We start from the raw sequence: 16,437 nt of genomic DNA, 5'->3' as shown, positions 1-16,437 counted from the left end.
ATGGGACTGGCTACTTCAGTCATGGAAAAGGGTGAGTGGAAGTCATTTTCCGTCTTTTTTGTCATTGACTTTTCGACTTTTTGAGTGCTGAATGGCTGTTGTGGATTTGTTGTGTGAGGCAGCACGCTCCCCAGGGGGTGTTTCAAAGTGTATTTAGGTTACATGGACCTCAGCATCAAAAGAAGATCTTATCAGCGTACAAAATGTGAGCTTGACCTCTATATCTGCTCATACTGTTAACATCAGATTCAGTAGCAGTGAAGGGGAAGTGAAAGAGAGGTTTTGGGAAGTAGGTGATTTAGTTTTGAGTGTGTTTTTTGTTGCTTGCATGTGAATGACAGTTAGTCTAGTGTGTGTCCTTTTCTCCTCTGCATTGAATAGGCTGTGTTTGCTTGTGAGAGCCCCCTACCCCCTTCCTTGTGTATTGTCACTCACGCCGATTGGGTTACGCCATTGCACCAGCTCCCCCTACACACACACAAACACACTCATGGACACAGCGTTCAAACAGCCCACTCTCTCAATCCATACTGCAGCGATCATTAGCTAAACCACTCTCTGATTCTCCGGTAAGTATTGCTCTCAATTCCATATACTTATGATAATGATGAGGCTGGTAAAGAGTTGTCAATTTCAATCAACTTTTAATTAGTGCTCTTTAAGAACTATTTGGTCGTTTAACTGGTTTAACTCTTAAGTAAATAAGAATTTGAAAAGAGACGTCATATTTGAAGTCTGTCACACTTACCTTACAGGAAATGCCTTTTATAAATGCGTTCAATACTCACATATTTCAGGGTATCATGACTCTTTAATGCTGTGTCTGTGTCGACTTACAAATCAAAGCCGATTCCATAAAGCCTTGCATGTTTATGGTAAGCCAACAGAAAATAAATACTGCAGCACAGTCAGCATTAGTTTGAACTGTATTTATCTTATTAAACTCATTCATGAAACTCGTTGCTTTCCGGACAAGCCATGTGATTTATGGGGGTGTGAGAGGAAGCTCTGATAGTATGTATACTTCTTTACATTAACTAAATGTTTGAGATACAGGAAGTGTAGTCATTTCTCCTGAACTTCTTAGGGTTGTTTTGTCTGTTTTGCATAATTGTTTTTGACATGTCAGTCTTGTTTGCATGGTATTATATACCGCGGTTAAGACTTTGGATTATAAGCATCATTGAACATTGTTGATCTCAAAATCCTAATATTTACAGTCAGTTTAAATCCATGTTGTAAATCTTCCAGCTTATGCTCATGCTGGCAACCGCAGATTTCTTCCTAAAAAATGAGCCAAAGAAAAATGTTTAAGTACTCAAATGTAGTTGATAAACCGAGCGAAAATAAGCCTGAGAATCATATTTAGAGAATATATTATTTATGAGAAATGCACTCTTTTATATTCTGCGATGTCAGATTTCTTATCTTGTTGCTTTTTGCTAATTGCCATATGCTCCTCAGTTAGTCCCCAACATGAAGCAGATGGCCCCTCTCATTTCTGAAAGTCTCATTTATCATATTCAGATCCCACAAAGACTCTGTTTGTTAATATGACCAGATGAGATAATACATGCTCCATATTGTGAGGACCCCGAAGCAGATTTAAAAAAAGCTCCACTAACACTTTTTCTCCTGAGTGACTTTGTGTGTGATGTGTGCACCTATAAGCGATTGAGAGTGAAACTAAGAGACAAAAGGATACATGTATTTCTTTGTAGTTTATAGGCTGCATCCTCCCCCAGAAGGAGACAGTTATTCTGATAAATGGTGGGACACACTTGCTGAAGAGAGAGCCGTGATTGAATTGGTCCTTTGTTGGCTGAGCTTGACCGTTCACCTTTGGATCTTGATAATGAATTCTAGCATTCAACTGTGACATTGAAGCAGTATAATGTAATGTTAGCAAACTAATACATTCTCAAGATTTATATAGAAGTATCAGTGAATATGAACTGAACTGATGAAAAGTGATGTTATGACAACTCGTACGATGATTGATAACACGTCATACACCACTTTTTTGGTCTACTTGACATGTGACAATGTCATAGCGCTGATAACAATGAAACCTTGAATCATCAACCTTAGTAACGTCTTTCCTTTTCTTGTATCCTCAGACAGCAAAGAGGCTCGTCGAGGGGATAAATCTAAACAGGACAGCCTAAATGCGTCGTCCGCCAACGATTCCAGTTACTTTGAGATGCCTACCAAGGAGGGTCACATCGCCAATAACGGCATCCATGAGGTTCCCACCAAGGACACAGAGGGCACTGCAGGTGAAATATTCATTTCATTTATTCTGATTTATGGTGAATAAAAGAGGGAATGTATAGGTTATATTGTCTTTGTTAACAATTAAGAACTTTTGTGGTTTCTTATTACAGATACAATTCCACTCCTTCATTCATTTGTGACATTAATAGAACTTAAAGGTCCCATGTCATGCTTTTCTGGTTATTACCCGTCCCCTTGTGTGTTATGTAGCTTTTTCTGCATGTAAACGGTCTGCAGGGTCACAAACCCTCAAAGTACACCCTGTAGCGAGTAAAACTCTAACACAGAAAAGACCTGTCTATGCTGCCCCAGAACGCCTCGTTGGAGATTTCTCTTTTTCCATTGTTTACTTCTTGGGTATAGTGACGTATTTCGGGTATAGTGACGTAACGTAACGGCTCCGCAGATTGGTCCATTTACGTCTGCGGAGCCGTTACGTTTGGACCAATCCGCGGACTTCCTCACACACACACACTCGGCGGGACGTTGCGAGGCTCGCTGCTGCGAGGAGCGGGACACTGTGAGCTGGCTCACTGGTGTGGGGTCAGCGAGACACAGCGGAACTCAGCCTGGGCACACACACAAACTCCCAGCCAGGCTGCGGGTGTGTGTGTGTGTGTTTCAGGCTGGGTTTCGCTGTGTCTCGCTGTCTCGCAGACGGCCACTGGGCTCACAGGGGGGGGGGGGGGGGGGGGGGGGGGGGGCAGGAGCTCCAACAAGCTGTTTAGGACAGAGAGTGAATACACATACTTTACAGAGATGCTGTATGAGAAACCAATGTGAGTTTGGAAAATTGCACAATATACATTTATTTTAGTATACCTCAACAATGGAATTATGATCAGTAGAAATGGCCATGACATGGGACCTTTAACATATTTACAGATTCATTATTACTCATTTGAGTTCTGTCAGGGTGACCTTTGTTATAAATGTGTTGAATAAGATAATTGATATACAACAGAAAAAAGGAAGTGGCCAATGTTTGTCATGCACAAACAGAGAAGCAATCAGTCTGAAACAGAAACCATGAGCATGAACAGTCATAAATGTTTTCCAATCGGATCACAGAAGACACAAGTTAATGCCAGGTCTGAACAGGATCTGTGACTGACACAACGTTCTGCTCCACAGCTCAAGGTCACGCCTCCTTCACCATAGAGTTTGACAGCACTTCTCCAGGGAAAGTCACCATTAAAGACCACGTGTCAAAGTTCACACCCGACCACCACAGGTCTCGCTCCAAGAAGAGTGGAGCAGGAAGTGGGGGAGCATCAGGGAGGGACTTAAGCACGCTACAAGCCGCCATGATGGCCTCAGAGAGCAAGGTGGCTGATTGGCTGGCCCAGAACGACCCGACTCTGGTGCGCAGCGAGTCCACGGAGGACGACAGCAAGAGCATCAAGAGCGACGTGCCGGTCCATCTCAAGAGACTCAAAGGTACAGATTGCTTTCTTTTTACAATTAAACAGGTGTCAATTTTTTAAACATATTTGTTGTACCATTATCTTGTTCTACAACATGCGAACACTCTACTCGCATGTTGCGAAAAACATCTTAAAGGTCCCCTATTATACTGTGCTTCATCAATATATTATAGGTCTCAGATATATACAAAACATGTCTCTGAAGTGTTTGGCTCCAAACACCAAACAGATCATTGCAGCATTACCCATAATCCCCTCTGTTTCAGCCCTGTTTCCAAAGTGCTGATTCTCTGTCTGTTACTTTAGATGAAAATAAAGAGCCGCTCCCCACGCCCCTCTGAGAGATATTTGGTTAAAAAGAACACAATGGTGCTCTAGGAGGAGATTCAGGTGATAAGGTGGGGGGGGGTTACCGTGGTTGCTGATTGGCTAATGGTTACACAAGCCAAAAAAAATCGTGGCCAAAATCTGATCAGCTCATTTTCAGACAGGTTTTTTATATAAATGGATCAGGACAAAAAGAGAGAGAATCTTTTTTCCTGAAACTTTCAGAATCTCTTTACACAGAGGGGACACATGGTTATGTAGAAAAGACATGAACAAGTGGATTTTGCATAATAGGTGACCTTTAAGCCACCAATTCAATACATAATACATGAATCAATACTACGTTTTACACCATAAAACTGTAGGTATGAACGAACAGCTCAAATTCTAATACAAAATCTAATGACACAAACAAAATTGATATTTAGAACCTACTGAAGCACAACCTTTAATATAGTTTATACATAGTGTATACTGAGACATACTCTACAGCTATTCAGGCAGCTCTTTAGGGTACACCAACATTGTCAACTTAGCTTTGCAGTAAACCTATTCTTCTTTGTTATTTTTAGATTTGTCTTTTCCAGCTATGTGAAGCCGGGGTTATTATATTGTTAGGATCAGTGTTTTTTGGCAGTGGTAACCAAGCCAAGGGATTAGCTAGCAGACAGAAACATGTAAACCCCAATCGACTCATCTGATATCCAAGGATGAAGCTTAGCATGAGTAGCAAAGTACAGCCCCATTCAAAGAGATATTATCCATTGAAGAGCACATACTCTACGCAAATACTAATTTTGCATTGTCAGTGTGGATATCTAAATCCTCTCTGTTTACCTCTGTGGGCTTGTTGCTATGCATTCTTGGGGTAAGTTTAGAAATGTCTGTGACTTCATTTTTCTCTGCGTTTATTGCTACATTCACCAATTGCTGAGTAGGCTCCGTCTGCCGTGGAGTTTCTGTGATCATGTGCCATGCAAGGCGAAGCTTTGCTAGTCTCTAGTCTGCCGGTAAATCGACTTTAAGTTTGATGCTAGTGTGAGGTTGACTACATGCTGGTCATGAGTTAATTAAATGCAGGCCAATTTATGTGTTGTTGACATGTGTGGGGGAGGGAGCAGCAGACAGAAGCTGATGAAAATGGAAATCTGTGAAGCAGGAGTGAAAGGCAGGAAAACTAATTCATTAGATGGAGTTAGCACTGCATGCATGTCAACTGGCTGACAGCAGGGTTCACCTGATGGATGATTATGTTGCTAACTGACTGTCTCACTGACTTTGGGACTGCAGTGTTTCCAACTGAAGCTGTGACTGATTGATACTTGATAAACTGACCCTGGGTATTTCAGTACATGAAGAGTGAAAAGATGGACAGCAATAGCAAGGATGGACTGTGGTTTTGAAATGATTATGGGAGGAAAACCAAGAATTACTGCAAGGACAGAGAAAAAAAAGGTGGTGGAAAATGTGGGCTGAGTGAGGAGGAGAAGAGGGAGGGATAGAGGGCAGGTGGACAGCTGGATGGAACGCTGCCCATTGATGCTGGCAGGGGACATGTGAGCTGTGCAAAAACAGGTACGTTGGGGAGATGGCTGCGAGGGTGAGGAAGGCGGGAGAACCCTAATGTTACGCTGAGAGCAGCATTTGAGGCGTGACAGCAAAGGTGATTGGACAAAGAAAGGCAGAGGAGGCTTGTTGCCTGGACTGCAGTAAAAGCGGAAAGGGAGGTGGCAAAAGACAGAGAGAACAGCTTTTGGTAGACAGTTGTTATAGTAACAAAGATGGAAATTATGGCAGGAACAAGAGACGACACAGACATACAGATAGCTAAATCTAGCAGCGAACATCTCTTTGTGTCTGTGTGAGTGTGTGAAGGCTGCAGGAGCATGTGTGAGAAAAGCGTTTCAGCGCTGACGGAGGGTGTGTGAAGCACGTGCTGCTAGCATTGTGTGTGTGGCTGAAATGCGTTGTTTCTGTGTTTGAGAAATGCTCAGCGCTGATTTGCCGACAAGCGGTGAAGCATGTGTGGTGTTGTCAAGGGTGTGTCGTAGAGTTACTAGGCAGAGGTTTAGCAAAGTAATTGAGAGAGGAGACATCTGAGCCAAAGCTTCTGATTGTAAGCATCAAGGTGAGTCTTTCTTTTGCTGCTAGAAGGACTATTACAAGAATACATCTTTATACTGTCTGATATTGGTATCCCTTTTGGAATATGAGCTGTCATGTGTTTATTATGGTAACATACGTGCATGTTCCATACCAATGAGATACGATTGTGATCAGTAAAAGGCTTTGAATGTGCGATCTGAATTTTTTTTTTTTGTAATGTTTTGCAATGTTGATTAATTTTCAGTACATTGGTGCATTAGTATTAATTTGCAGTACATGTTAATGCTTCACAGATACATAAGAGTTAAAAATATGTCTGCATGTTACTGCATTGTGTGTAATGACACAACACAACTCTGTGTATGCAATAGAGGTTGCATGTTTGCTTGTCTGTGGCTTTACATGCATGTGAACTAAATGCATCCTTGTGTCTGATAGTTGTGTGTGTGTGTGTGTGTGTGTGTGTGTGTGTCAGTGTGTTCAGCCTGTAGCGGAGACAGAGTCCAGCTCCCCTGTGAGTCATGTCGGGGCGAGCGGGGCAGAGCGCCGGCCTCTCACAGATACCTCTGTTCTCCTCTGCCCTGCCAACAGCTTCTTTGTCCGGACACACAGCATGAAGCCCTGCCTCTGTGTCACACTATCTGCTCATCTGCTTAAGCTACCCTAACGCTTTTTCCTGTCTTATTTCGTCATTTTTTCTTCTTCTTTTGAATGAAATGTATGCTGTATTACATTTCAAAGAGTGACAAAAGACAGGCGGCTTGTGGAATGTCACAAATGAGCTGCAGACTCAGAAATATGCCCGAGGCCACAAAGCTATTGTGATAACGTACAGTAAATCCACAGTGTGTGTGAGACATATTATAAAAAGTAAGCCGCAGAGTCTGAGATATCATTACAGTTAGTTTGTAATGTGCTCCCAAAGCTCCTACAGTTCCCATAATAAGTAGCTTCTTCCTGTCTTTCATACTAATCCGTCCAATTTGTAGAGCAGAATTTCGGTGTAGATCTCAAGTTCCCAAGACTGAATCGAGATAACCCTTCATCGCATCGCTGTGACATGTCCTATAGAGCTTCAGAGGACTTTATACAACTTATTTTACAGGTTGAGCAGTACTTACTGTAACGAGTAATCCGATCCTCTAAAGTCCCCCCTGATGCATCATCTTGTCTAAGTTGGACCAATGTTGCACCATGCCAATTATAGGTCTAATGTCAATCCAATCATATACAGTATAGGGCTGCACGATTTGGGGAAATAATCTAATTGCGATTTTTCTGACAGATATTGCGATTCGATTTGCGATATTTGTTTTTAAGCGACCCAACGGAAGTTTATTGTAAAATGCGGCCATATCTCCGGCTGGGAAGGTCGTATCAACCTGCTCCCGTCTCTAGCACCCCCGCAGCCCGAGCTACGAGTGAAAGAACTAAACTTACATGAAACTTCCGTTGGGTTGCTTTAAAGTCAAGCTTCAGTTTAAGATTCACCCTGTAATAGATGTAATAGATGTAGAACATGTGATGGAGCATTACTAACCTGACTCAGATGCTTTGTTTCACCAAACCATCTAGGAAAGCTCCATTAGAAGCCATTTGGAAAAGTATTTCAAAAATACTTGGCAGGTGATTGGATCAATCTGTCTATCACCTTCTATCATGGGCCACTTCTGATTGGTTAACAATGGCTGGTACATATGGAGCACAGCACTTCTGATTGGTGTGGATGACTGACACACAAGAAGAAACAAAAAACAACGATTGATTGATTTAAAATCGATTAATCATTCAGCCCTAATACAGTACTATCCATACTTTGACTTTCAGGGAAGATCAGAGTTATGATGTATACAGAAAATACAATGATACTAAACACAAACCTTTGGGATGAGTTTTAAACATTGTGTCTGAAGTAAACGTGTTTTCCGAGAGTGATCTCCAACAACAGTCATGTGGTGATTCCTCCCCTCCTCTCTGAGACTCTGACTGACTGTTGGCTTGTTAAATGACTGGATGATTGAGTAAGTGGCTGTCAACACTAGTGGCAATACACTACATCCCGAGACTCCTTCAGTGAGGAATTCCCACTTAATCCAGTTCTTCTCCTTTCCTATCCACCCTCCTCTTTTCTTCTTCCCCCTTTTCTTTTAGAGTCTCCTTACTCCTCCATCCCTGAAGCCCTTTCCCCCCCTCCCACACACGCTCTCATCCAGCTCTGCCTCCCCCTCCATGGTCTCCTCCTCCCCTCCCCCTTCCCGCTCTCTCGCTGGCAGTAGGCAGGGCCAGTAACCATGTGGGTGGCATGTCTGGATTAGCGTGGCACACTGTCTGCCTTCGCATAAAACTGAATGGACATGCTGATTGGACCCAGACTGATCAAAATGTAGAAATGGCAGTTATGTGGTAGGTAAACCGGGCCCTGGGAGCTTAGGGTCTGTTGAGATGATTGAATGATTTGATGCAGGCCTCAGATGAAAGTGTGTAAGTCATTAAGACTGGAATGGTTAGTTAACATTTGTTTCTTGTTGAGGTATGGCTATGCTTTCAAGAAGATGTTGTTTTTTTCTGTGGTTTATACGGGACTTTTATGGGACCTTCTTTGCTTGATTTGAGTGGACATCTGAGCACACACATTGTTGTTCTGCACATTGCACAATACTGCTATTGTAGGAACCATGGATGTCAGAGGGTGGGGATTTATGTTGTATATTCATAAGGTTTTTGACTGTTTATGTTTTGGCATTGGTCTTTCTTTATTATAATATTATCTTGTTATCAATTATGAGTTGGATTAGTTGGGTCACATGGTTATGGGCGGTACTTATAGTAGATATAATCACCTGTGTGAGAGAGTGAGAAGGTCGCTGTATTTTTTGTGGACCAGAACCTTTTCATAGCTGTATCTGTCTAAAAATATAAATGTTTGCACGTTATAATAAATTGATCAATTCCATTAAAGTACGATTTTGTTCCACGCATTTTTGGATCTCAGCATTCATTTTTGATTGCTTCTGACAGAGGAAACCAGGGCCGACCTCAGCCTCTCAGAGACTTTGTTTGTTACTGAAGTTGCTATAGCTATACAGGGTGTCTGCGGGGTCTTAAAAAGTATTAAAAGTTGATAAATCAATTTAGCGAAAATTAAAGCTATTAAAAAGTATTAAATGGCATTTTCCAAGGTATTACATTTTGTAGCTTGTTTTCAATAAGTATATCAATTGTCCAAAGAGGTTGTATTCTACAGTCTGCCTGAATGTAATCATTGCGTAGGTGTGTAGTGTGATTCTGTGTAGTTTATTTATGGCATCCCGTTGGGTTTGACGTCATCTGAACAGGACATCACACGCTCACTGCTTGATAGCGCGTGACAGCCCGTTTACGCCGGTTGTTAAACAACATCGTTATGGGGAAATGCAAGTTTGCGTCCAAATGGTTGGAAGATAAGGAGGAAGGACAATCAATACTGTATATAGTAAATGTGAGGTAGAGTGTGTCGCCAATGTAACCGGTTAAAACTCGAAGTGGCGATGAGGTCTTGTATGGAAAGGGTCTTAAAAAAGGTCGTAAAAGGTATTACATTTGACTTCAGGATTCCTGCATATACCCTGCTATACTGTATCTTTGTAAAATAGTAGAAACAGCTGTTATTTGTCGCTATGTTACTGCTGTGTACATATCGTATGATTTATATTTGAGAAATCTAGTAAATATAACATCCCCTTGGTTATTGGTGTAGGTTACAGTAAAAGTCAGCGATTCCAAGAGAAGCAAACGGATCTAACTGATTGTAAATATAGGACAGAAAAATAAATATCTCCTCCTTTTCTGTGTCCTAATAGGCAGCAAGCATGATGATGGGACCCAGAGTGACTCAGAGAATGGACTGGGCCTACGTTTTGCAAACCGCCGCTACGCCCTGGAGGAACGCCTAAAAGCAGTGCACGGCCTCGCGGGAACCGGAGGTGGAAACATCACAACGAGCGTAGCCAGAACAGGTGGCAGCCGCACTTCCTTCATGATCGAGTTATACGACGAGGAAAACCCTCGCAAGCGCCGTTCGTATTCATTTTCCCAGACTGCACCTCTGCAGGGGATAGGAGCTGGCGGGGAGGCCCTGTTTCCCCAGCCTCCCTCTCACCCCAAGGTGTTCAGCATTTCTACTTCTGCCTCTACAACCTCTGACTCAGGTAATAAATCATCATGGCTAATATATATTGTGACTCTTCTATAAAGATTTGTCCGTTCTTAGAGAAAGTGCTCTGTGAGTAAGTGCAATTTAAAAGAGATAAATTAAAGGTGGGGTAGGTAATTCACTTCAGAAACACTTTATGTTATGACATCATATAACGTTTGACAGCCCCAAAAAAGCCCAAAATGTCTGTATGTCAGCTTTATTTGTTCTCTCTACTTGTAGGTAAGGTCCCCGCTCCGCTGTCAGCCACAGTGACTGCAGGCGCCCCTACGGCTGCCCGCGTCCTTCTCAAGCAGAGGTCAGAGGACCTGAGTATCGGGCGCTGCTCGGTCAGTACCGGGCTGGCGACAGGAAGCCCCACGAGCCCCAGCGAGGACGCTTCGGTGGTGGGGAGGGAGGGGGCAGCTACTGGAGGTGAGGCAGAGGACGACCACAGCGATAAGGGGACCTACACTATAGAACTGGAGAACAGGAACGCAGAGGAAGAGGAGGCCAGGCGCATGATAGACAAGGTAGGAACTTTCAGAGATGTTAGCAACAACTGCTACTTTTTTTTGCTTAAAAAGGACATTTTTATTATAGTAAAAAGTATAGAGTAAATGCTTTTAAAACAACAGCTTCTGATTAAAAGAATGCAATTTATTGACCGTCAGATGTGCATATAGTGCAAAAATCTACAATTCACATTAAATCTCATTACCCATTATGTGGATGTATACTAATGTCACTTTAATATAATCACACATTATGATTTTTCTTTCTTGAATACATTAATTAAAATAGTTGGATAATTGAATACAGTTGAGAACACTTATTTAAAGGGGACCTATCATGCAAAATGCACTTTTTTATGTCTTTTATACATAAATGTGTCCCCGGTGTTCCAGGGAACTCACGCAGCGTCAGAAAATAAAACCCTCTCTCTTTTCCTCCGTACCCAAATCTCTAAAAACGGGGCTACAACGGAGCTGATCCAGATTTGCGTTCGATATGACGTAATATCGGAAATGTAGGCTGGCTTTACACCCACGGCCCTATCAGAAACAATGCCCGACTGTTTTGGACGTAATATGGTCGGTGTTTACATTAGCATCGCTAACACTCAGAGCTAACCTGTACTGGAGAGCATGTGTGTGAAGAAGCAGGAAATAAAAAGGAACTCACCTTGTGGTATAACCGGCAAGAGAGAAAGCCTTTGAGCTCCATACTGTTTCAGAGATAATCCTTGATAATCCATGATATGGCGTTTCATCACGGCAGTATTTAGTTTAGACAGTAGCTGCCGGGTCCCGCATGAGCTCAGACCCCTCCTTTTTTTTTATCAATTTGATCAAAATCAGCACTTTTTTGAAACAGGAAGTGAAATGGAGGGATATGAGGCATGGCTAGAATGGGTGATCTGTTTGGTATTTTGAGCAAAACACTTCATAGACATGTTTTTTTATATATTTGTATATATCTGAGACCTATGCTATTGCCTAAAAATAGCATGATAGGTGACCTTTAAGCTGTAAACTGCATAGAGCTGGGTAAAAATCTGAAAACATTGCCCCAGACTGTGGATATAAAATACAATACACTTTAGTTTACCACACTCTAGGTAGATTGTCTTTTTTAATGCTGTTCCACAAAAATACAGCAACACAATGCAACTCCTTTTTAAATCTCAGGCTCGGAGAAGAGCTGTGGAGATACTTTGTTTAAGTGAATTGCATAAAGTTTGCAAGTTGAAGTGGGGGTTATTTATTTTTTACTCTGACTTCATTAAGTTTAGATCCCTCATGTCCCTAGCTGAATCATAAATATCTTCCTTGGTGCCTTTGCTTATTTCTGACTGTATAAGTAGCCGGTAGAATTACAACGGCATCATTTCAACGTACTCTGCAGTTACTCCAGAGAGAACACTTTGACTAAGCACAAACCCCAGAGCAAGGTTAATCGTCTCTTTATTATCTGCAGCGTTGGCACTTTCAGGGTTAGCAAGTCCTTTGAGACTGGTCTGTGTTGTTGCCGCTAAAACAAAGCTATCTTCTCTCAGTTGCCTCGCTTGACCACCACTCGATCCTCTCATGTCCCATTGGTACACCTAATGCTTCTGTAATAGCCCGTGGAGGTTTGCTCCATCAAGCACTGCGCTGTTTCATTAAACGATGCTCCGGGGAGGGAGAACGAAACACCACCATCTGTTTCTGTACTGTAGCACAGCAATGTTTTATGGGGTCACAGAAAACATGTCTGAAAGAGACAAAGCTACACTTAAGGGAGAGATGGTGTTATGTTTTTCTTTGGGAGGAAAAAGCTATCAATTAAAATAGTCAGAAGTTCCCTCGGCTTTAATTGCCACGTTCAAGATTCCAGTTAGGACTTCTTTTTTTTTAATAGATAGATAGATAGACAGATAGACAGATAGATGGATGGATGGATGAATGGATGGATGGATAGATAGATGGATGGATAGGTAGATAGATGGATGGATGGATGGATGGATGGATAGGTAGATGGATGGATAGTCGCTGGCTGGCTGGCTGGCTGGCTCGCTCGCTTGCTGGCTCGCTCGCTGGCTGGCTCGCTCGCTGGCTGGCTCGGTCGCTGGCTGGCTCGTCGCTGGCTGGCTGGCTGGCTGGCTCGGCGCTCGCTGGCTGGCTGGCTGGCTGGCTCGGTGCTGCTGGCTGGCTCGGTCGCTCGCTCGCTGGCTGGCTGGCTGCTCGGTCGCTGGCTGGCTGGCTCGGTCGCTGGCTGGCTGGCTCGGTCGCTCGCTCGCTGGCTGGCTGGCTGGCTCGGTCTCTGGCTGGCTGGCTCGGTCGGTCGCCCGCTCGCTGCTGGCTGCCTGGCTGGCTGCTCTCTGGCTCGGTCGCTGGCTGGCTGGCTCGGTCGCTGGCTGGCTGGCTGGCTGGCTCGCTCGCTGGCTGGCTCGCTCGCTGGCTGCTCGCTCGCTGGCTGGCTCGGTCGCTGGCTGGCTCGGTCGCTGGCTGGCTGGCTGGCTGGCTCGGTCGCTCGCTGGCTGGCTGGCTGGCTGGCTCGGTCGCTGGCTGGCTGGCTCGGTCGCTCGCTCGCTGGCTGGCTGGCTGGCTCGGTCGCTGGGTCGGTCGGTGGCTCGGTCGTCGCCCCGCTCGCTGGCTGGCTGGCTGGCTGCCTGCCCTGGCTGGCTGGCTCGGTCGCTCGCTCGCTGGCTGGCTGGCTCGGTCGTGGCTGGCTGGCTCGGTCTCTCGCTGGCTGGCTGGCTGGCTCGGTCGGTCGCTGGCTGGCTGGCTCGGTCGCTCGCTGGCTGGCTCGGTCGCTGGCTCGGTCGGTCGCCCGCTCGCTGGCTGGCCTGGCTGGCTGGCTGCCTGCCTGGCTGGCTGGCTCGGTCGCTCGCTGGCTGGCTGGCTGGCTGGCTCGGTCGCTGGCTCGCTCGCTCGCTGGCTGGCTGGCTGGCTGGTCGCTCGCTGGCTGGCTGGCTGGCTGGCTGACTGCTCGCTCGCTCGCTGGCTGGCTCGGTCCGCTGCTGGCTGCTGGCTGGCTGGCTCGGTCGCTCGCTGGCTGGCTGGCTCGGTCGCTGGCTGGCTGGCTCGGTCGCTCGCTGGCTGGCTGGCTGGCTCGGTCGGTCGCTGCTGGCTGCTCGGTCGGTGGCTCGGTCGGTCGCCCGCTCGCTGGCTTGGCTGGCTGGCTGCCTGCCTGGCTGCTGGCTTGGCTGGCTCGGTCGCTCGCTGGCTGGCTGGCTCGGTCGCTGGCTGCTGGCTCGGTCGCTCGCTGGCTGGCTGCTGGCTCGGTTCGGTCGCTGGCTGGCTGGCTCGGTCGCTCGCTGGCTGGCTCGGTCGCTGCTCGGTCGGTCGCCCGCTCGCTGGCTGGCTGGCTGGCTGGCTGCCTGCCTGCCTGGCTGGCTGGCTCGGTCGCTCGCTGGCTGGCTGGCTGGCTGGCTCGGTCGCTGGCTCGCTCGCTCGCTGGCTGGCTGGCTGGCTCGGTCGCTCGCTGGCTGGCTGCTGCTGGTTGATGGATGGATGGACTTATATTGCTGGGGATGGCTCGTGTCGGATATGGCTGGAGGATGGATGGATGCTGGTAGATGGATAGACAGACAGACAGACTGTCAAACAGACAGACAGACAGACACTTTATTGATCCCAATTTGGGAAATCTTTGCGTTGCAGCAGCATACAGTAAGAGAAACGAAGACACAGAAAATAAACAGTCCAATATATTTCAGAAATAGAAATAGAAATAAAATAGCATTAAAAAGTTAAAAGATGTACTGTTGCCAATAAAGATTTATTATATAGCCTTGATTTAATCTATGTATTATGTCTTCTTAAACAGGCTCATGTCTCTTTAAGTGTACTACACAGGTGTTATCTTAGGAGCAGTGATTATAATGAGTGGGGTGTATTTCTAGTCACTGTTAGAGTCTGAGTGCATTACATTGAAAACTGGAAGTGTTGTTATGCTAATTCCTGTAATTAACTGACACACTAATTGGCACACTGCTACCAGTCCGTCCGCTCTCGTTCTCTTTTGTAAAGTGTGTGTGTGAGATTTCTGTTCGTTGCCATGGTACTAAACTATCCAGTGCAGATCGGTGCTTTAATTCAACAGCATCTTCTCCTGTCTGTGCAGTTCACTTTAGTCCATCAACTGTAGAATAATTATCATAATGTTTATTATATCATGAGATGACTTCAATTCAAGTGTGCACCAGCTCTTATATGAGGGATACAGAATAAAGATGAATTGGAAAGTATGATAACACATAATGCCTTAAGATTTGCATATATTATGCTGGAAATGTCCATCTCACGCCATATTGTCAGCTTTTGTTCGCTTCTGATTTTCTGTAATGTTTCTAGGTGTTTGGTGTGCAGCAGAACCAGGACTCCTCTCTTCTGTCAGACCTGAAGGGAGAAGATAAAGGAAAGGAGACAGGAGAGACGGGGAAAGAGGTAGAAAACCGTACAGTGTATTTTTCTTTGTTGTGTATTTTGGTTGTTGTTTTTTTACATTCCTGTTCCTAGTTTTTTTTCCTTAGAAGTAACATTTCACTAACCATTATTTTCTCTCTTTCTCTGTCTGCCTTTCTCTACCTCTCCTCATATATTCACCTATACTCGAGTGTCCATTAGTACAAAATTGATGTTGGGACTCATTATTTGTTTTGATTAGTGTACACAATGACCTCTCACTCTCAAGTGTCTCATTATGCCTCACAGTATCAGTTCCAAGTTGTGGCATTCCTTGTAATTGCATGCAACCGCAAAACAATCGATTCCTCTTATTGATGCTCTCCGACAGCTGTGCATGTACAGTGACGTAACACCATACACACCTGTTTCAATTTGTCTCGGACCCGAGCCATTGCAGAGAGAGAGAACCGCTCAATAAGGCGCTAACAAAAGCTATTTACTCTTATTTCACCAAGCAATTTACCAGGGATCAATAAGGGGAATCTATAACAATTGAAATCTAATCAATTCCCATTCCTTCCTCTCAGGCCAGTGTAGTATAAAAGAGTTATGGCTGAGTTTCATAATGTGAGTCACAGTCCCTCCCCTGTCTTAACCCCTCCACTGCCCTTGCCTCTTCATGGGAGTAGGCTTGTCCTCCCAGAGACTGACCTAGATCATACTAAGATGTGGAAAGACAAGTTGGCCTCCAGGCAATTTCATAGTAGGGAGGAGACACAGTGAATGAACATTTTCTAAGTCTTTTATGCAATTTAGCTAGATAGATATCTATTTCCAAATAAAAGGACTTTTAACCCAGTGGGGTTTCTTTGGCAGTCTCCTAACTTTACACTTTTCTTTATACCCCACCCTTCATTCCCCCAAACTAAATCATTTCCATCATCATGTTATATATTTTGGATCAACACAAAAATGTCAATCTAACTCGAGATGCCTGTATGTTTTGTGCAACTACTTATTGACTGAACTGCTCTTTTTTCTCACTCCTGTGTCCTACTCTCCTGTCGCCCCACCCCCCTCTCTCGTGTCCCCTCAGGCTCTCACTGGCGACTCAAGCTGGGTCTCTGAGTGGGCCAGTCTAGCTGCCAATCACACCAGGACAGATCCGGAGGGCTCAGGAGCAGAAACAGCCGCCTTCCTCCACAAAGAGAGAGGTACATAGTCACTTGACTCT

General features: G+C 44.8%; 1 protein-coding gene across 1 annotated transcript in view; it reads left to right on the top strand.

Moving 5' to 3' along the window:
* The window catches only part of cep170aa (centrosomal protein 170Aa), a 48,301-nt gene that overhangs the window by 21,914 nt on the left and 9,950 nt on the right, over window positions 1-16,437 (top strand). Inside the window, 6 exon segments of the mRNA XM_034152353.1 lie at window positions 2,121-2,279; window positions 3,412-3,717; window positions 9,977-10,324; window positions 10,552-10,841; window positions 15,150-15,242; window positions 16,300-16,417. Coding sequence (XP_034008244.1) covers window positions 2,121-2,279; window positions 3,412-3,717; window positions 9,977-10,324; window positions 10,552-10,841; window positions 15,150-15,242; window positions 16,300-16,417 — 1,314 coding nt within the window.

The sequence above is a fragment of the Trematomus bernacchii genome, unplaced genomic scaffold, assembly GCF_902827165.1.
Source record: "Trematomus bernacchii unplaced genomic scaffold, fTreBer1.1, whole genome shotgun sequence".
Taxonomy (NCBI): domain Eukaryota; kingdom Metazoa; phylum Chordata; class Actinopteri; order Perciformes; family Nototheniidae; genus Trematomus; species Trematomus bernacchii.
Note: the sequence above shows the minus strand (reverse complement) of the source record. Positions and strands in the feature narration are given on the sequence as shown.